The 18,847-nt window shown below is 52.4% G+C and overlaps 9 protein-coding genes across 9 annotated transcripts; 4 read left to right on the top strand and 5 right to left on the bottom strand.

Annotated features, from left to right (window-relative positions):
* Positions 1-64: 64 nt before the first annotated feature.
* NFIA_008260 (putative long chain fatty alcohol oxidase) lies at positions 65-2,431 on the top strand (the record flags this gene model as incomplete). The annotated part of the gene is made up of 3 exons (XM_001264045.1): positions 65-438; positions 492-1,603; positions 1,656-2,431. 3 exons carry the CDS (start codon positions 65-67, stop codon positions 2,429-2,431), a joined length of 2,262 nt encoding a protein of 753 aa, XP_001264046.1.
* Positions 2,432-2,635: 204 nt separating this feature from the next.
* On the bottom strand, positions 2,636-3,367 carry NFIA_008250 (glutathione S-transferase family protein; the record flags this gene model as incomplete). The annotated part of the gene is made up of 2 exons (XM_001264044.1): positions 2,636-3,247; positions 3,317-3,367. The coding sequence occupies 2 exons, from the start codon at positions 3,365-3,367 to the stop codon at positions 2,636-2,638; spliced, it is 663 nt and encodes a 220-aa protein (XP_001264045.1).
* A 687-nt stretch (positions 3,368-4,054) lies between these two features.
* Positions 4,055-4,615, top strand: NFIA_008240 (F-box domain protein; the record flags this gene model as incomplete). Its single annotated transcript, XM_001264043.1, has 1 exon — positions 4,055-4,615. The coding sequence occupies one exon, from the start codon at positions 4,055-4,057 to the stop codon at positions 4,613-4,615; it is 561 nt and encodes a 186-aa protein (XP_001264044.1).
* Positions 4,616-4,682: 67 nt separating this feature from the next.
* NFIA_008230 (putative voltage-gated K+ channel beta subunit (KCNAB)) lies at positions 4,683-5,977 on the bottom strand (the record flags this gene model as incomplete). The annotated part of the gene is made up of 6 exons (XM_001264042.1): positions 4,683-4,907; positions 4,969-5,511; positions 5,556-5,643; positions 5,688-5,754; positions 5,809-5,831; positions 5,883-5,977. The coding sequence occupies 6 exons, from the start codon at positions 5,975-5,977 to the stop codon at positions 4,683-4,685; spliced, it is 1,041 nt and encodes a 346-aa protein (XP_001264043.1).
* Positions 5,978-7,184: 1,207 nt separating this feature from the next.
* On the top strand, positions 7,185-9,233 carry NFIA_008220 (Zn(II)2Cys6 transcription factor; the record flags this gene model as incomplete). Its single annotated transcript, XM_001264041.1, has 4 exons — positions 7,185-7,459; positions 7,513-8,004; positions 8,054-8,528; positions 8,574-9,233. The coding sequence occupies 4 exons, from the start codon at positions 7,185-7,187 to the stop codon at positions 9,231-9,233; spliced, it is 1,902 nt and encodes a 633-aa protein (XP_001264042.1).
* A 60-nt stretch (positions 9,234-9,293) lies between these two features.
* Positions 9,294-11,233, bottom strand: NFIA_008210 (putative MFS transporter; the record flags this gene model as incomplete). Its single annotated transcript, XM_001264040.1, has 7 exons — positions 9,294-9,532; positions 9,591-10,116; positions 10,168-10,263; positions 10,312-10,437; positions 10,488-10,772; positions 10,828-10,923; positions 10,976-11,233. The coding sequence occupies 7 exons, from the start codon at positions 11,231-11,233 to the stop codon at positions 9,294-9,296; spliced, it is 1,626 nt and encodes a 541-aa protein (XP_001264041.1).
* An 897-nt stretch (positions 11,234-12,130) lies between these two features.
* NFIA_008200 (TauD/TfdA dioxygenase family protein) lies at positions 12,131-13,386 on the top strand (the record flags this gene model as incomplete). The annotated part of the gene is made up of 5 exons (XM_001264039.1): positions 12,131-12,338; positions 12,385-12,479; positions 12,532-12,973; positions 13,023-13,126; positions 13,183-13,386. The coding sequence occupies 5 exons, from the start codon at positions 12,131-12,133 to the stop codon at positions 13,384-13,386; spliced, it is 1,053 nt and encodes a 350-aa protein (XP_001264040.1).
* Positions 13,387-13,469: 83 nt separating this feature from the next.
* Positions 13,470-14,917, bottom strand: NFIA_008190 (putative pyridine nucleotide-disulfide oxidoreductase AMID-like; the record flags this gene model as incomplete). Its single annotated transcript, XM_001264038.1, has 5 exons — positions 13,470-13,519; positions 13,566-13,873; positions 13,921-14,275; positions 14,321-14,662; positions 14,710-14,917. 5 exons carry the CDS (start codon positions 14,915-14,917, stop codon positions 13,470-13,472), a joined length of 1,263 nt encoding a protein of 420 aa, XP_001264039.1.
* Positions 14,918-16,305: 1,388 nt separating this feature from the next.
* sidI (putative long-chain-fatty-acid-CoA ligase) lies at positions 16,306-18,285 on the bottom strand (the record flags this gene model as incomplete). The annotated part of the gene is made up of 5 exons (XM_001264037.1): positions 16,306-16,664; positions 16,716-17,045; positions 17,094-17,473; positions 17,520-17,817; positions 17,880-18,285. 5 exons carry the CDS (start codon positions 18,283-18,285, stop codon positions 16,306-16,308), a joined length of 1,773 nt encoding a protein of 590 aa, XP_001264038.1.
* Between the last annotated feature and the right edge of the window lie 562 nt (positions 18,286-18,847).

Below are 18,847 nucleotides of genomic sequence, written 5' to 3'. Positions count from 1 at the left end.
TTCTACCTATATATTCCCTGTTCTCGAGGCAACTACTTATTACTACTCGTTGGCTGTGTCCATCATGGCTGAGCAGGCTGTAACTACATACGTCCCCCTGGACGTGCCTCTTCCACCGATTCCTGAAGGCCAAGTCTTTTCCGACTTGCAATGGAAAACGTTGTTGTCTCTGGCAGACACCGTGATTCCTTCCGTTCGTTCTACATCACTTTCCAAGTCTCTCTCGACCAAGGTGGTACCTGAATCGACATTCAAGGACGCTGTCTCGACTCTGGCATCTCACATCCACGACCCAGACGCCACAAAGATTGCTGAACAATATCTAGAAGAGAATGCGTCCACCAACCCCCAGTTCGTGGAGGGGCTGCGGCGACTTTTCGCCGAGTATATCCACGAAGAAGGGAAAAGCGGAATCAATCTCATCCTCAATGCTCTCAAGTATGTCGCCTCGCCATCTGTACTTTGTCGACTGACCAAGTAACAACTTCTAGTTCCAAAGCTGGTTCGCTCATTCTGACTGGCTCGACGACTCCCATTCAAGACCAGCCGTTTGAAATCCGCGAGAAGATCTTTTCTGCTTGGGAAACTTCGCGGATCAAGCCTCTTCGTGCCATCTATAGGGCGTTCACGGCCATTTTTAAGAAGACCTGGGCCACGGCGAGCCCCACGATCCGTGCAGTCGTTGGCTGCCCTCGCGTTCCCATCCACGGCAAACCTGCGGATGGTTTCGAATACGAGTTCCTGCAATTCCCCCCTGGTGACGAACCTGAAACCATAGACACGGATGTTGTGATAGTGGGGAGCGGTTGCGGTGGTAGTGTCGCTGCCAAAAACCTGGCCGAGGCTGGATACAGAGTATTAGTCGTGGAGAAATCCTACCACTACCCATCCAAGTACTTCCCCATGAATTTCAACGAGGGCTTTGTCAGCATGTTCGAGAACGGGGGAGCGACGACGAGTGACGACGGGTCGATTGCCGTCCTCGCTGGTTCCACATGGGGCGGAGGTGGCACTGTCAACTGGTCGGCTTCGCTGCAGACGCAGGGCTATGTGCGCCGGGAATGGGCAAGCAAAGGGCTGCCGTTTTTCGAGTCCTACGAATACCAACAAGCCTTGGATCGTGTCTGCGATCGGATGGGTGTCAGTAATGACCACACCGAGCATAACTATGGCAATCGTGTTCTCCTTGACGGGGCTCGGAAGTTGGGATATGCAGCCAAGCCTGTCCCTCAGAACACAGGCGGATCGAGTCACTATTGCGGATACTGCACGATGGGCTGCCATTCCTGTGGCAAAAAGGGGCCGAGGGAAACGTTCTTGGCCGATGCTGCCAAAGCTGGTACCACGTTCATTGAAGGGTTTCGCGCGGATAAAATTCGTTTCAAGATGACCAAGGGCGGACGGGTAGCGTCTGGAGTTGAGGGAACCTGGACCTCCAGGGACTCTTATCTGGGAACCGCTGGGCCGGACCGCACGAGCCGCAAGGTGATCATAAACGCTGCTAAAGTCATTGTTTCCTGTGGAACATTGCACAGCCCGCTCTTGCTGCTGCGTAGCGGACTCAAGAACCCGCAAATCGGGCGTAACCTCTACCTCCATCCTGGTGAGTCTGAATCGATATGGCCCGCCTCCGAGACTTTCGCTAACGACTATAGTTGTCCTGTCATGTGCTGTCTTCGACGAGGAAATCCGTCCGTGGGAAGGTTCCGCTTTGACCACAGTCGTCAATGAGTTTGAAGATCAGGACAGCCAGGGTCACGGTGTCAAGATCGAGAACGTCGTAATGCTTCCTGCCTTGTATCTTCCGACGTTCCCGTGGCGAGACGGATTGGATTACAAGCTCTGGGCGGCCAAGTTGCCCCGCATGAGCGGCTTCATCGCGCTGACCAAAGAACGAGACGCCGGACGAGTATACCCCGACCCTGCAGATGGCCGTGTCCGAATTGACTACACAGTGTCGGCCTATGACCGGAAGCACATTGTCGAAGCTCTGATTGCGACGGCAAAGATAGCATACATATCCGGGGCAAGGGAGTTCCATACCTCCAACCGCGAAATGCCGCCATTCATCCGTCCCACGGAGGCATCGGATCCCAATGCGCCCGAGGGCGTCACCAACCCGGCACTACAGGCGTGGATTGCCGACCTCCGGCGCAAGAACCCTGTCGACCCCGAACGCACACAGTACGCCAGTGCTCATCAGATGGGTACCTGCCGCATGGGGTCGTCCCCCAGGACGAGCGTCGTCGGCCCGGACTGTCAAGTCTGGGGCACTCGGGGGTTGTACGTCATGGATGCGTCTGTCTTTCCCAGTGCTAGCGGAGTGAACCCGATGGTGACGAACATGGCGATTGCGGACTGGGCCAGCCGGAAAGTTGTCAGGTCTTTGGAGGAGGCGAACCATGGCAAGACCGTGATGGCTCGTCTATGATGACTACGGACTGTCCTAAGCATATCAGTACATAACTTTGGTTAATGCCTATGATATCCATAGCTGTTTAGTATTAGGGTTTGCAATTTATTTTTACTTATGATTCAGCATCCTCGTAGTAGTGGCTCATTGACAGGTTGAGCAAAAAAATCAATTGCTTGAATAGATGCTATTCGGTATCATGCTATGCTAAAGTATGACAATTTAAGCCTTGGGGATCTCACGCTTTTCGATGAACTTCTTCTCCCCAAAGGCCTGCTTGACACCCTCGCTCTCAATGGTCTTCTCGTACCAAGAGACGACGAAGGGGTACTTCTGGCGCATCTCGCGGTCAACAACAAGGGAGAAGGCCCAGTAGAGGGCAGAAGCAACAGTGATATCCGCCAGACTCAGCTTCTCCTCGGTAGCAATCCAGTTGCGGCCTCTGAGGTGGCCCTCCAAGTACGCCAATGATTTCTCCACCTTCTCCAGGTTCTTCTTCTCGACACCCTCATCATACGCCGCATAACCAATCCGGGGCAGAAGCAGGGGAATCACAGGATTCTGGATCTCCCCATCGGCGAAATCGATCCACTGACGGATAGCCGCGCGCTCGACGGGCTTGGTACCCAGCAACTGTGCAGAGGCGGGACCACTCTCGGCGACGTACTGCGCGATAGCGCCTGATTCAACGAGCTTGGTGCCGTCTGTGCCTTCGAAGGCGGGGACTTTGCCGAAGGGGAACTTGGCGAGAAATTCGGGGGTGCGGTTTTCCGTGCCGAAGTTGAAGGCGGGGGTTGAGATTGTGAGGTTGTTGAGGTTGGCGGCGGCGAGGATCTACGCCGTAGTTTGTTAGTCTTAGTCTGCTGGCTGGCTGACTTTATACAGGGGAAGAGGGGTATATACCTTCATGACCCTCGGGTTGTTGGGGTAGGAGTAGATTGTTCCGAAAGACATTTTGGGAGGATGTGTTGGAGTTGATTTCGTTAGGTGGTTAGGTGGTTAGGAGGCTAGAAGGGTGGATTGTTCTTGCAATGTTGTTTACTGATAGATAGACAGCTTATGAGCATCATTGTGTCTCATATACCTCTCTTACTGCGTGCATTTCCAATGATGACAAATGGAGGCTATGGATCACCGGGGGCTACCAAGTGGGGTGGAAGGAGATCGAATCGCGGAATCGCCGTCTAGGATATCTGAACGGCGAACTTGATGGAGATTGTTGACCGATATGGATGGGTTGTTTCGTTGTTTTTTACGAGCGACGGGATAGCAATATGGAATGATCCTTAGGATGGCATATCGTATATTGCCAGTTTGCCACTGAATTTAAGCTTAGGTCCTTCAGATTCCCGGCGCCAGGGGTCCAGCAAGGAGGTCCTATCGGAGGTCATGGGGATGGACTAGTGGATGGCGACATTGTGAAGAGTTATTAGCAAGCGCACGATCTCGATAGATATAGGTAGATATCTGGTTGTTATTCTGGATACAGGCTGATATGATATGATTGATTCGATGAACCCCGCATTCTCATTATGAGTCTCCTGATCTCCTCTTTCTGGGCACCATGAATGCGCTCTTCATCAGAGCCATCGTCGTCTCAATAATTATGAACCGCAATATATAATGTGAGGATGAGAGACCATGCAAGAGAAGGATAACCCGAGGCCAAAAACAACTCTCCTCTGTCTCCCTCCCGAACTCCACCTCCTCATCAGCACCTACCTCTCTTTCCCCGCCATCGTCTACTTTCGCATAACATGCGCATATCTATACTCTCTCCTCCCACCCCTCACTCACGCGCAACTTCTCCTAGCCGAAACTACCGAGTTCGCTTTATCCAAGGACATCTACGCATGCCGGTACTGCCTGCGTCTGCGCCCTGCGTCGCGCTTTGCGGATCGGATGCGCCGACGCAGACGGGGCAAGTTCGGTCGGGACGCGGAGAAGCGGTTTTGTGTTGAGTGTGGGTTGCAGCCGAGGAAGGGAACGGATGGAGAGGCGAGATATGGGCCTGGGGCGCAGATGCGGATCGATGGGGTTCTGTATGTGATTTGTATGACTTGTCGGGGGTTTGGGCCGATGTATGCGGGTGGGATTTTGTGTCAAGAATGTGGGCTGGAGAGGGCGAGGATGCGGCGGCGGGAAATATTACTAAAGGGGAGAGAGTTGGGTCTATACGGCGAGACTACGGATGAAGGGTAACTTGGTCATCGTGCATTTTCACGTCAACCGTTCTTGGTCTATCGTCTATCATCTAACAAGACGTGGATTAGTCCTGTCGAGCGGGATCCTGCGCCGGCTTGTTGCCCAGATACTCGTCGATCTGGGACATCACTTCCGGAGTGAGCTTCGGGAGCAGCTTCAGGCTCTCGACGTTGTCGACGATTTGCTCCGGTCGCGAGGCGCCCGTGATAACCGAGGATACATTTTCGTTCTTCAGGCACCATGCCAGTGCTAGTTGGGACAGCTTGACTCCCAGTTTATCCGCCAGCTCCTGGTTCACGTTAGTGCGGTCCTACGAAGGGGGGGCGACTAATACTTGCCTTCAGACCGACAATCTTCTTGATAGTCGCCGCCCATTCGTCATTACCATAATTTTGCCGGACGCTGTTGGCAAAGCGGTCGTTGCTCTCGGCGAATCTCGAACCAGGGGGAGGCTGCGCCGTGGCATCGTTGTATTTCCCGCTCAAGAGACCCATCTTCAGCGGGGAGAAGGTGGTCAGACCGATCCCGCAGCGCGAGTACAGCCGCTGGAACTCTCCCTCGACCTTGCGTCTATCCAACATGTTGTAAAGAGGCTGCTCCACGATGGGCGCGATGAGACCTAGCGACCGGGCGATGCCACAGGCCTCGGCGATCTCGTCTGCCGACCATTCGGAGGTACCCCAGTAGAAAGCCCACCCCTTCTCGATCACATGGTTGAAGGCGCGCACCGTCTCCTCCATTGGCGTTAGACGGTCCGGTCGGTGGGCGTAGATGATGTCGACGTATTCCAGCTGCAGGCGTTCCAGCGACGCCCGGGTGCCTTCGATGATGTGTTTGCGCGATAGACCGTGGTTGTTGATGAGGATTTCACCGTTTGCCATGCCCCAGTTGAGCTACATCTGTCAGCCTGAGTTACACACAGTTGGCGAGAACGAACCTTTGTGCTGATGACCAGGTCGCTTCGCTTCCACCCGAATTTCTTGATGGCTTGTCCCATGACGACTTCGGATTGTCCGTTTGCATAGCTGCTTCGTGAGCTTAAATCATTGTACAGGAATGAGAGACATACCTTTCTGCCGTGTCGAAAAAGTTGACTCCGCAGTCATATGCTTGTTTCATGCAGTTGAAGGTGATCTCTGGATAGTCTCAGTCTCAGCGCCATACTTGCGTTCAACACGTAGGGCAATTACCGTTATCGACATGACCACCGAAGCTGTGAAGTGTATGTTAGAGAATGCTGTATGCTTAAAATCGAACAACTCACGTTAACCATCCTCCCAGTCCAATGACAGAGACATGTAGACCGGAGTTGCCTACTCGTCGGTAGAGCATGTCTTTGTTCTTGTTAGGCCACGCCATGCTGGAGAACAATCGATCGACTCTTAGAAGAATTCTTGTTTGTTTTTCAGCGGTTTGAAGAAGGAGGACGTTCAACCAATTTATCTTCTTGGCCAGCAGCTCTACCTTCTATCGCAAGTCGCAAAACGCCGACATAGTAAGCGGATCGGGGACCCTAAAAGGAAATTGGTCAAGGAATTGTTTGTAAAGTGGGATGACCCAAGCTCATGATGTTTGCGGTGCAAGACGAGCTCCCTTTCCATTTTCCCAGTATAACCGGCACCAATCATGGCTGTAGGTGTTTACAGGCGCGGGGGTGATGCGGAGTAGGGAGAGTTCTCGGAGTAATACTCGGAAAGTCCTTTTCATCTTGGGTTAGCGCTGAAGCTGGTGAAAGTGACCCACGGAACGACGGAACGTGTCCAGGGGTTGAACACGACTTGGTCTATACCTTGGAAGAATGAGACGATGGCAGTGGTTGAGTAAATCAAGTGCAGAGAAGAGTAGCGGCTTGAGCTGAGGACTGAGGCATGAATATATCAGGTGACTGGTAGAAATGCTTCATCTCTACTACCTCGCCTCTAAGACCTTAGGCCTTACCGTACTCAACTGTTGACACCACATTTGTACCTCAGCTATATCATTTCTACTTCTATTCACTACCTAAAATGCCCAGTTCTCCTATGCTTTAGCTTGAATAAGATCCTGTCTGCGTTCTAGCATGGATTTGCCTCAGCCAGTTGATGCCCAGTTTACGGCCCAGCCAGAACTCAACACCATATGTTCCATACCTCTAGTGGGCCTAGCCTAACTATGGCGTGCCGCGTGGAGAAAGTAACGCAACTCTGGGCTTGTAGCATGCAAGATCGTGAGTCCAGAATGACAAGCCTTATCCCATGATGACTTCTGAAGAAATATTGTGAATTTGTCCAGGGCTCATTTGACAACTTCAGCAACAATACTTTGTTACAACTGGTGTTGCACTCAATTATCTACCAAGTCTGTTCAGCATACCTTGGGACTTTGGACGTTGAGCTCATCCTTCGGCTTGGCTACCCCGCAGTCTACAGGAAGTTCAGCGTGGTGTCTACTCATCTGGACTACCATCAAGATTTAGGATCACTCAACAGTCAACAATTTCCCAAAACGTGGTCGACAGTGGTCATAGTTGCTCATTCATGAACATGTAGACCGGTCAATGGTCATGATGCCTTGAGTGTCTACCAACATGCCGGCTTCACGATCAAATGTGACCAAACGGGCCTGTGACGGGTGCAAGATCCGCAAGATCCGTTGTGGAGGCGGCCAGCCATGCCTGGCCTGCACCAACTCGCGCATCAGATGCACTTATATTCGCGTTCAGCAGCCTCGAGGTCCGCAGCGTTTGCGCTCGACGACAAAGTATCTCATTGAGCAGACGCAGCGTGGACTGGACGCTCAAAATGGCGGATGCGCCTCCGTTCCAGTTGAACAGGCTGGTCATCAAGGCCATCAAACAGAGAGGTATGAACCGAAACATCGGCTCTCATATTTTGGAACCTTATCTGACTGAACAGATTGCGAATACCGACCAACATCCTTGCTCCCCCGCTCTACGTATATCACATGCGCATGTATCCAGTTTGGCCCATCGTCAATGTCGAAAGCCTCATCTCGGTACTACAGGAAGATACAGAACGAAGGGATCTGTCAACGTATACCTTGGCGACAGCCGTCGCAGCAGCCACGCTGGCTCAACTCAAGCTTGAGGATTTGACTACCGGCGACTCGCCCACCGCTGACGCATTCGCGGCCGAGTGCCTGCATGCCCGTGATTCGTGTGGATATAGATCAAAACCGACCTTGGACAATATCCGGACATCTTTCTTCCTACATGTATACTATGAGAACCAACAATCGGGAGGAAGCGAGTCGTTGCTTTATCTGAGGGAAGCCATTACCATGGCGCAAATGATGCGCCTACATCAGGAGGCTTCTTACATCGGACTCAGTCCGGAGGAAGAGCAACTCCGCCGTCGCATTCTATGGCTGCTTTTTGTGACGGAACGGTAATTTCCATCCATTCATGATTCGTGGCTATCCTGACACTGTGTGTAGGGGTGTTTGTATCCTCCACCAGCTGCCGGTGATACTCAAAACTAACATCTCGACCCCTGGGCTTGACGTCAATGACGAGCCGCAAGTCTTGCCTGCATTTCTGAAACTACTCAATCTATTCCGCCTTTTCGAAAAGTCCAAGATGTTCGATGTGATAGAATGCGAGAGCGTCGGTACTCATGACCTAAGCGGAGCAGGACCGGACCGAAGATTCCTTAAACTGCTACAGGACGGACTGCAGGATGGATCAGCACTACTGGATCATACCTCGGACGTGCAGAAAGCAGACCTATGTGTTACCCGGCATTGGATGCGTCTGATCCTGTGGAAGAATCTGTCAAGAAACAGGACGCCAAACGCACATTCACCGACTTCGCTTTTCTCACCGTTATTTCCAGTGATGGTCGCGAAGGAGCTCATGGCCATAGTAACTCAGTTACCAAGACCGGCGATTGAGGCGCATGGCTTGGGAATGGTACGATTGCCCTAATGTACACGGGGATGCCGCTGACGTATCTAGGAGTTGAAACTGTACGAAATTGCCAGTTCCCTGGCGGATGCGGTTATGAATATGGAAATGGTCCGCTGGCCTCCTGTTTGGGACGTCGAAAGTCGTCCAAGTCAGATTTTGACCCGCTTACATGCCATTCTGTCAACATTTCGCGGTGGTGGCAACAAGCAGCTGATGGAATTGCTATATAAGAAGATGGCCGAGGTGCAGTCGATTAGCGGACTCACATTGGGAGTGTCTCTAAAAGAGCCGGCTAGCAGGCCGCAATTTCAGCAGTCATCCGAGTCATCAACTTGTAGAGATGCGGTGACAGAGAATGCACTCATCGACCAGTCGCCGGCCGAATCGAGTCAGGTGGTTACAAGCGGTTGGTTCGATTTTGGAGCTTCATACACATTGCAAGAAGGCGGGGACGCGCAGCCAGATCGTTCCGATGGTTGCATTGTACCCGGCAATCCGATCACGGCAGTAGCTTCGACATCTGACACTTACTCCGACGCATGGACCACGGAGTCCCTACTCATCCCCGAAGACATTGGGGAGATGGCGTCCCTCTTCACGTCTTTGCCATCATGGACAACTCCTGAAGAAGAATTCTTGAGTTCATTTGAAACTTCCTTAGCCAATGAGGATATGACTTTCTGGCACGCACCGATAGTAGGAACTTGAACCGGACATTTTGCTTGTTGAGCGTTGCTTTATACCTGACATTATCTTGTACAACTACCATCAATACTTGAAACGAAAATCTAAACGTTTGTTACCCTCCTTCTCTCTGGCCTCTTGATCAGACTGGTACAAGACCTTCTCCTCGGCCGACATGGCGTTCCACTTCCTCTCCTTCTGCCGGTTAAGATGACGCAGGAACTCGCGCTGGGCGACAAAGACGATAAGCGAAAGCACACAGATGGATATCAGCACCTTGTTGCCCCTGTAGTAGTACGGCGAGTCATCCGCCCGATAGATTTCTGCTCCGTCAGCCTTGTTGAGCATACCAAAGCCACAACATAACGGAGCGGAACTTACGAGACGAAATAACCGACCCAACCTGCACAATCACATTATACGTCGCCGCCGTGATCGCCCTCTTCTTCACATCAAACGTATTCTCCGAGATCCACGACGAGACAATCGGGTGGAAATACGGATACCCCGAGATCATAGTCGTGATTGCAAACCTGCCCCAGTTATACCCATGCGCCGGGAGCGCCAGCAACGCCGCCAGCAGCGGCAGCGACCACAGCTCGCCGATAAAGCAGTGGAATGTTCGCTCTTTGAAGAAATCGCTGCTCTTGGATAGCGCCAGCATGAGGATGATCTGCAACGCGGCGGAGGGGATGGAGAGCATGTTTGCGTCGAAGGTGGAGAAGCCGAGGCGTTTGAGGGTGAGTGACAGGTATGCTTGCACCGGGGACTGCGGGATGTATGCGACCAGCCCGATAAGGTATAATCCCCACATGGACTTGTCGCTCCAGGCGTTCAGGATGTCGGTTAGGGTTGCGCGGTCGTGGATGTGCGTGAGGCCTTTGGAGGGGTCGTCGCGGAGGAGGCGCTTCATCATTCATCTGTTAGAACGGGCTAGCAGAAACAAAGGCGGACATACGTTGATCATGATGACTTCCTCGCGCTCGGTGTACCAGGACCGAAGGCAGAGGACGCTCTTGGTGTGCGTTGGCGACTGGGGGAGGTAGAAGAAGCTCTGGAGGGTCTCGTCAGTTGTTGCCGTCCAGCAGGCCGAGAGACATACAATCAACCCGATCACAAAAGTCAACAATCCCTCAATCAGAAACAGCCAGAACCACCCCGTTTGGCCGTGGACGCCGCGCATCTGTAGAATCCCCGCTGCCAGCAATGAGGAGATTATACGTGCAACCTTATTCCATCAGCATTATCAATTGTCAGCCAGGGGTTAGGAGAACTTACATTCAAAGTAGACCAAAAAAACGACAATCGCACAGACAACTCCCCCGTCTTATAGAAATACGTCGCGAAGAGAATCGCCCCGGGGATGAAACCCCCTTCGCAGGCGCCGATCAGCGCGCGCGTCACGTAGAATGCAGCGCGGGAGGTCATCCATGCTTGTGTCCAGGAGACTAGACTCCAGGCCATCATCATGCAGGGCAGGACGCGCTTGAAGCCGAAGCGTTTGGTGAGGAGCTGGACGGGGAATTCGGCGGCGAGGAAGCAGACGAGTTGGATTGTTGTGCCCTCATCACATCATCAGCTGGTTTCGTTCAGGTTTATGGGAGAATTGAGTAAGTACATTATTATAGTCATTTGTGCTCAGATTGAGGTCTTTGAGGAAGTTATCTGTCAATGCGTTGGAGAGATTGCCGCGGTCGAGTTGGAGGCCGAAAAACTTCATCAATCAGTATCGCCATTGTATGAGGTTAAGTTGAAGGAAGGAGTACCATGAGACAAATCCAGGACAGTAACATCAGATCCGTCTTGAAGACTACGGCGCGCTCCTCTTTTACGCTCCATGACGCCGTGGGATCAAAGCGGTGGTATCCCTCATAGGACTCGTGGGGCGGCGTCACGCCTGCGAGCTGGGACTGGCCCACGGCGACGGAGAGCTTGGAGGAATGGGTGTCGTCTTCTTCTGCTTCTTCATCTTTGAGTTTGGGGTGGGTGGTTGTTGCGACTTTGCCCTGTTCGATGTCTTCCATTTTGATCTTGTAGAAGATGGCTGCTAGGGATGGGATATGGGTGATTGGGTGGTGTTGGCTGTATATATATTTGTATCATTCTACATATTGTTGGATGGTTAGTTACTTGGAGCTACTTTACTAGCTTGTCTACTGAATGAATGTATGCCAAAAGCTAATTCGAATTGATATCCTCCTCGTCGAGGATGGTGACTGGCGAGCTAAAATGGCATAAAGAAGTCCTCCGAGCACATCATCAATAGGCTGATGCGTACAACCAACCAATGCCCTGGAATGGTGCCACTTGGCGTTATTCTCTTCAGGATTTCTGATCTTAATCGGCTTATGTCCGATTGATCATTTCACAGTCATACTTTGTACCTAGAGATTGTTCGACAGTTTCCCCAGACTCCTCTGTCATGTGTACAGTGTTCCCGACTAAGGTAGCTAGCTACTGGCTATGGAGCAGGTGTCTTCCCCAGATTCTCCAGATCTTGTACCCTAGATGCGGCATCAGTAGCTTTCTACTCCGTACAGAGAAGGAAGATGCTTCTAATCCGCCTGGATTACTCGACCAATTAACTTGCTGGGAGCAGCCAGAGTTAGAAGGTGGTGGCACCGAGAATTTCGCCGATGCCCCGCCGAGAACAGCGCCGTCGGTTTCTCTTCTTCTTCTGGATGGATTGGTGCCCCTCTCCAGTGCGGGGAATGGAATTAAACCGAGTCAAGAGTCAGAAGTGAGCTTGCAGTCGTTAGTGGTGGCCGTGATAGCCCGAGATCCAGTCAGTGGAGTGATGGGGTCATTTGATGATTGTCGGGATTGCTTATAGAGTAGGTGATATATAGATTCAATATCCCACGCAATGGACACTTTGACGATCACCTCAACTAATATTATCGATCGTAGCAAACGAAGAAATGCCATCTGTCGCAGAATCCATCCGAGGAGGCCATGAACAGGCCCGGCCATCCATCTCCCAGGCGCTGGAGTACTCTGGCAGCCTGGACTCCTTCTCTCATCTGGACTTGACACCAGTCATTGGAAGAGAGTACACCGGCCTGCAAGTGGTTGATATCTTATCATCTCCAGAGTGCGATCGGTTGATTCGCGATCTCGCCGTTACCAGTACGTACCCTGGTATCCCCTGCATTGAGTAGAACTAACAGCTCAGTCTCCCAACGGGGCGTCGTCTTCCTCCGCAACCAAGATGTCACACCGCAGCAGATGCGCGAGTTCATGGAAAAATTGACCGTTCTCGCGGGATGCGTAAGCCGCCCTATGTCCCAATGACACTGCACCAGTTAACAAACTGCTACAGCCCGAATCCTCCGGGCTGCATGTCCACCCCCTCACCGAAGAAGGCAGCGAACTTGGCGACCAGATCAGCGTCATCAGCAGTGAGAAACAGAAGAAAGGAGGCGGCCTCACCCACCAGCTCAGCGACACCAGCCGCTTCGCCTCTGTCGGCTGGCACTCAGACATCAGCTTCGAGCGCGTGCCGTCTGACTACGCCATGCTCAAGATCCATACCCTCCCGCCGACGGGCGGCGATACCCTCTGGGCGTCGGCGTACGAAGTATATGATAGATTGTCGCCAGCGATGGCGACGTTCCTGGAGGGTCTGACGGCGACGCACGATGCGAGTTTCTTCCATGATGAGGCGAGGCGGCTGGGGAATCCGCTGCGGAAGGGGGTGAGAGGGTCGCCGTTGAATGTGGGCGAGGAGTTGCAGGCTGTGCATCCTGTTATTCGGACGAATCGTACGTGTGCCCCTCTTGATTTGATAGGCTACATGACTGACGGTGGTAGCTGTGACTGGGTGGAAATCTGTGTATGTCAACCGGGGGTTCACCAAGAGGATCAACGGGGTGACCAAGGACGAGTCGGACGTGCTGCTGCAGTATTTGTTTAATGTATGTTTTGCCTGCCGTTTGTTCATTTTGCATGAGTGCTCGAACTGACAAATTAGCTGGTCACGCAAAATCACGACGCTCAGGTGCGGTTCAAGTGGAACAAGAATGACCTGGCCATCTGGGATAACCGGTCGACCTGGCACTGTGCCACGTACGACTATGCTGAGGCGCGCGCCGGAGACAGAGTGTGTAGTCTGGGGGAAGCGCCATACCTGGACCTCCAGTCCAAGTCGAGGAAGGAGGCTTTAAGAAGTGATTGAATGTATGATATGATGATGCTATGATTAATGTGATTTGCCCTTATACTTGAACAAATCGATTCTCTACAAAGACCTGCTTTTTACTACGAGCTAGGCGTCCATGGCTCCGACAGCCGCATATAATTCCAGCACACTGTGTCTACATTAGCACAACCCTTGACAAGCACGAGGGAACATACCTTTGTACGCCATATCATCCCCGAACATGGACGCCAGAATATCCTCACCGTCCTTGACTCCGTCCACCGGGTGATACGAGACAGCCGTCTTACCCAGACACAGCCCGATCATTGGCGGGATTTCCTGCAATTCCTGGAAGACAGGCTTAGAGGCAACGCACTCGGCCAACATTAACTGGTGGATGTTGTATCCCGCGTAGTGGCCCATGTGCATCGCCGCACCGCAGCGCTTGATACCGGACCAGGCAGCCAGGTCGCCGACGGCAAAGTGGTAGCTAGCATTTGGGACAGTCGATGGGAATTGCAACCTGCGTCATTAGCACTCGTCAACTGAAGGGATAATATACGGACGTACGAGGGCTGAATCCTAACATGACCCTCCTCATCCAAGGCCTGAGGTGGCAGATACGACGAGGTAGGCGTGCACCGCGACACCGCACTGAGGACATGACCCGCCTTAATGACACGACCATCCGCCAGCGTCAGACTCCAGACTCGTCCCGCCTTCTCTTCTATCGCGGTAGTATCGACAACGCGCTGCCCCAGGATGAGCTCGACGCCTGTGTTCCGAATGACCTCCCCAACACGGCCCTTGAACTCGTCCGGCAGAGGCTCAGCGGAGAGGAGGCGCTCCCGGGAATGTATCAGCGTGACATGCAGCTGGGGATAGAGCATCTTGATTTCCGTCGCCAATTCCGTTCCCACGGCGCCTGTTTCTCATTAGCCTCGTTTAATCAAAATAGGTGCGAACATACCTCCACCAACAACCACTACCCCCTGGCGAGCATTCATCACATCGGCAGTATACTCCCTCACCTCCGCCAGGAACTTTTCCCGCGTCCGACTCTGCGGAACAGTTGGGAATACCCTCCGGAGCCCCGTCCCCGCAATGAAAAAGTCATACCCTTCCTCCCTGCTCGTCTTGCTCACCGAGTCCAGTATCGTAGCCGTCTTGCTCTTGCAGTCGACAGCGCTGACACTTCCCCGAATAAAACGCACATGCGGGCACTGGAGAGCCTTAATATCTGCGAAACGCGTCCACGTGTCCGAAGCGAATTGCTCGTCGACCAGTGCTCGTGGCGATCCGATCAGATGGTCTTTCTCGTTAGCGCAGTTAGGTTGTTAGTATAGGGCAGAGCCGTACAGAATCCGTCTTTCTCGTCTACAAGCGTAATGTCTACTGGGATGTGGTGCTGTGGTGGTTTGATCTCCGAGTCGTAGTTGAAGCGGGACGGTTGGCCGCGGGAAAGGTCGAGAAGGGTGAGGGCTGCGCCGAGGCCGCCGTAGGAGGCGCCTGCTATGAGGACGCGGAAGCGACGCGCGAGGGAGACGAGGTGTTCGTTTGATGGCATGTTCTTTTGCGAGCGCTGCGAGCAGTTTGAGGGGTATGGAGGTGCGTGTGGTAGATGAACAAAGGCTTAAATCCGGTACGGGAAAGCAACTGCAACGAATATAGGGTCAACAGTGAGCCGAAAGATTCGTATTCCCAGGAAGGGTGTCGCTTGGTGTCTCAGTGACAAGTCCTTGGGTCTTGGTGATTACGTCTTAGAGGACATCTATTCTTACTTCATCCGTGCATTTTTATCTCTTTACTCCGTACTGCTCACCCTATCACGGTCAGGCGAGCCGGGTGCTGCACAACACCAGGGCTGTAACGCAACACCCCACTTTCCGGCCATTCCTTATCAGATGAGCGAAATTGGTCTCGGGCAGTCTATCGTGGGCGCAGCCAAGGCCGGCCAGTGATACTGTTACGCAATCATAGCCGCATCAGGAGAGAGTGCGTGAAAGTACGGAGGGAAGGTATGCTCAAGATTGTTATCTGATCCGAATGCTCGACTAAAGTTATCTGATCGAAGCCGTGCCACGCCACGCTTGATCAGGAAATGAGACAGGTCCAAGACCAGCTCTGCAAACGGAGACAGTCCTCTGCATACTGATAATCTCTGCACTGTTGAAATGCGGCATTTATCTGCAACCCCACTTTGAGGAGATCGTTCCTGATTTGTCCTGGATTCCTCATTCAAAATCCTGCGAATCCGAGACTTCGAGTCCGACGTCGCACTGCGGTAGACTAAGTGGGGATATCGTATTTCTGTTATCAATCACTCATGGGTAAACGGAATGGTCAAGGTGCATTTGAAAATTACAGACACTAGAGTGGACTGTCAGCCGTGATCGAGATTTTTAGAACAGATGAGTTTAGGCTTTGAGATTCGTCTTCATCCGAGGTAGGGGCCAAACCAAACAAGTGTCCTACGCGTGCTATACTCCAAGATACCTAGCGAGCCAAACTCCGAGGCCTAAATTTTCGAACCAATTCCTTGGCTAATTTCCCGGCCTTTGTGGGCATCTGCTACAGTCTCCGTAGATGACCCACAGAGCCGAATATCGGATCTAGCTGTGCATTATATTCTTCCGATTTTAACAGTAAATGGACACGAGACTCCAAGGAGACAAGAATTATTCGTATATTATCGAAATAGAATTTGAAAGTGTCTACTTTCCGGTGTTTGGCGAAGGTTCGGCGCTGAATAATTTTGTTTCCTATTCTTCATCAGATTAGATGGCCATCTAATCTGATTGTGCGGTGGGGCACATCCCCCCTTTCATTTTCTACTGCTCACCCGCTTCTACCCGGAAAAATTTCTTAGATTCGCTCAGACTTGTAAAAACGAAATGAAGAAAAAATAGGAAAAAGAATCTAGAGTATATACATTCAGCCATCAGGTAAACCAGTCTATTTATCCTTTATTGCTGCCATTTTTGCCAGCCGTCTCTCCAAGACACCCGCCGCAATCTTGCGTAAATCCACCTTCCGAACCTTGCCGCTACCGGTCACAGGAATCGTGCGGTCGACGCCCTCCTCGCCAAACACAAAGAAATACTGCGGCGCCTTGTGCCGACCCAGAGTCTCCCGCGTCCAAGCGCGGAGCTCCTCATCCGATGGTCTCGCGCTCACGTCAGCAGCCAGTGCAAGGAAGGCCCCCACGACCTCACCGTATTTCTGGTCCGGGATGCCGATTACGGAGGCTACCTCGATGGCTGGGTGTGCGGCTAGTCGCTCTTCGATTTCGAGGGGGTAGATGTTTTCTCCGCCTGTGTGGGTTAGATTTAATCTTTGTACATTAGGAGAGGGAAAGTGGATACCTCTGATAATGATGTCTTTGAATCTCCCGGTGATGGTACAGTAACCCTCCTCATCGAAGATGGCTTCATCGCCTGTCTTGAGCCAGGTTACGCCATCCGAGTCGGTGATTAGCGCCTCGGCTGTCTTCTCGGGATTGTTCCAGTACCCCTTTGTCAATTGGTATCCGGCAATGCAGAGCTCTCCGCGCTGGCCGACGGGGACGATGTGGCCCTGTGTGTCGATGATCTTGGCTTTGGCGTGGGGCATGACCTTTCCGACGGTTGTAAGGCGTCGTTCGATGCTGTCGGTGGTTAGGGCGTTGAAGCAAGTGGGTGAGGCTTCGGTGAGGCCTGTACTCGTCAGCACTGTTCTAGATCAGGGTACAAAAATTGGAATACCGTAGCTGCTGGTATACTCGGTCATATTCAACTCCTCAAGCAACCGCTTCATGAGCGGCCGGGGAACAGGCGCACCGGCGATGATTCCCGTCCGTAGGTTCGAGCAGTCAAAGTTGGGTGGCTTTGGAAGACTCAGAATGGCCTCGAACATGGTGGGTACGCCGTGCAGGGCGGTACATTTCTCGTCCGAGATGGCGCGCAGCACGGCGGTCGGATCGAACGTCTCACTGGGGAAGATGATTTTTGACCCGTGGGTGACGACAGCGAGCATGCCCAGCACGAGGCCGAAACAGTGAAAGAGGGGCGGTGGGCAACATAGTGTGTCGAACGAGGTGAGGTTCATCCGGTCGCCGATGAAGCGGGAATTATTAACTAGGTTGCTATGACGAGTTAGTTGCTTTCATGGCAGTAGTTCTAGGAACGTACTGATGTGTCAACATGGCGGCTTTGGGATTGCCTGTCGAGCCGCTGGTGAACTGCAGGTTGCAGACATCCGTAGAATGGAGCTCCGCTTCTCGGTCCTGCAGTGCATGGCTGGGAAGCGGTAGGCCGCGCTGGATGACATGTTCATATGTGCTAAAACCGTTGTATTGTCCTCGTAAAAGGATAATCTCCTCCAACGCCGACGAGGTCCCCTGTTCTTTTGGACGAGGCCCTAACTTGGCTAGTACCTCCTCGAGCGAATGGCGGCCAATGCGTGGAGTCACGAACAGGAGTCGACAATCTGCAGAACATGCCAAGTTAATTCTGTAAGGATCATCAGGAATGCTGCAGCTAAGTACATACCCGTGTGCTCGAGAGCATAGTACAGCTCGGACGGAGTATATGTATTGTTCAGCACCACCAAAATCGCCCCGACACGCGCAGCGGCAAAGAAAACCGAGATATACTGCTCGCAATTACCCGCCATAATCCCTATCCGGTCGCCCTTTTGAATCCCCATGGCCAGCAGGCCGTGAGCCACCCGGTCCGCTTCATCCTTCAGATCGGCGTAGGTCCAGCGCGCGCCAGTCCAAGGGAAAACGAGACACTCGTAGTCGCCATATTGCAGGCTCTGAAGGGTGAGAAGTTCACCGAGAGTAATATCTAGTAGTTCTGGTTGGGTTGGGCCTTCGACGATCGACAGCAGTTGGGGAGCCTTTGGCGGCTCAAGGTGCGAAAGAGTTTGTTGTAACCGTCGTACAGTTGCCATTATTTTGGTTTGGATGTCGATCACAGTGTACAAAGGTTGATCCTCAGACACGGAACGGACCAGAGGAAATTCGTCTTATATTACTAGTGCTGCCTTCCAATGAGGATGTCGCCTCGGATAATACATCTCGACTCGGCTGTCGCTGTCTCCGTCTCGGGTCTCGGTACTTGAAGAAGAAGGCGCATTCATAAGCATTGTAGGCTGACCCAGATCCTTCATGGCATGTCTTTGAGTCCACTATTATGTTTTACTGACACATTTGTCCAGAACGATGAGTGGAGGAGGAATCGGGCCCATGTGGCTCTGTTGACAAGGCTCCACTGTAAAGCCGTTAGCCAATCTGCGCGGGATTGCTCTCCTAGCCTTATGCCTCGCTTATCAGATTTTTCGCGTAAATGACTTGGCATGGCGAGAGTGTCGAATCAGATGGAAGAAGGCAATCCATGTGGAATTACGTTTGATCAGATAAGAATGTTCCGGAGCCGGTCAAGTCCACGAGTTGCCGAGTAAATGTGTCGAATTTCTTCTAAAACTTTACATGGATATCGCTCGAAGACGACAA

This window comes from Aspergillus fischeri, genomic scaffold, assembly GCF_000149645.3.
Source record: "Aspergillus fischeri NRRL 181 1099437636249 genomic scaffold, whole genome shotgun sequence".
In the NCBI taxonomy this organism is placed as follows: Eukaryota; Fungi; Ascomycota; class Eurotiomycetes; order Eurotiales; family Aspergillaceae; genus Aspergillus; species Aspergillus fischeri.
This window is presented reverse-complemented; position numbering and strand designations above follow the sequence as displayed.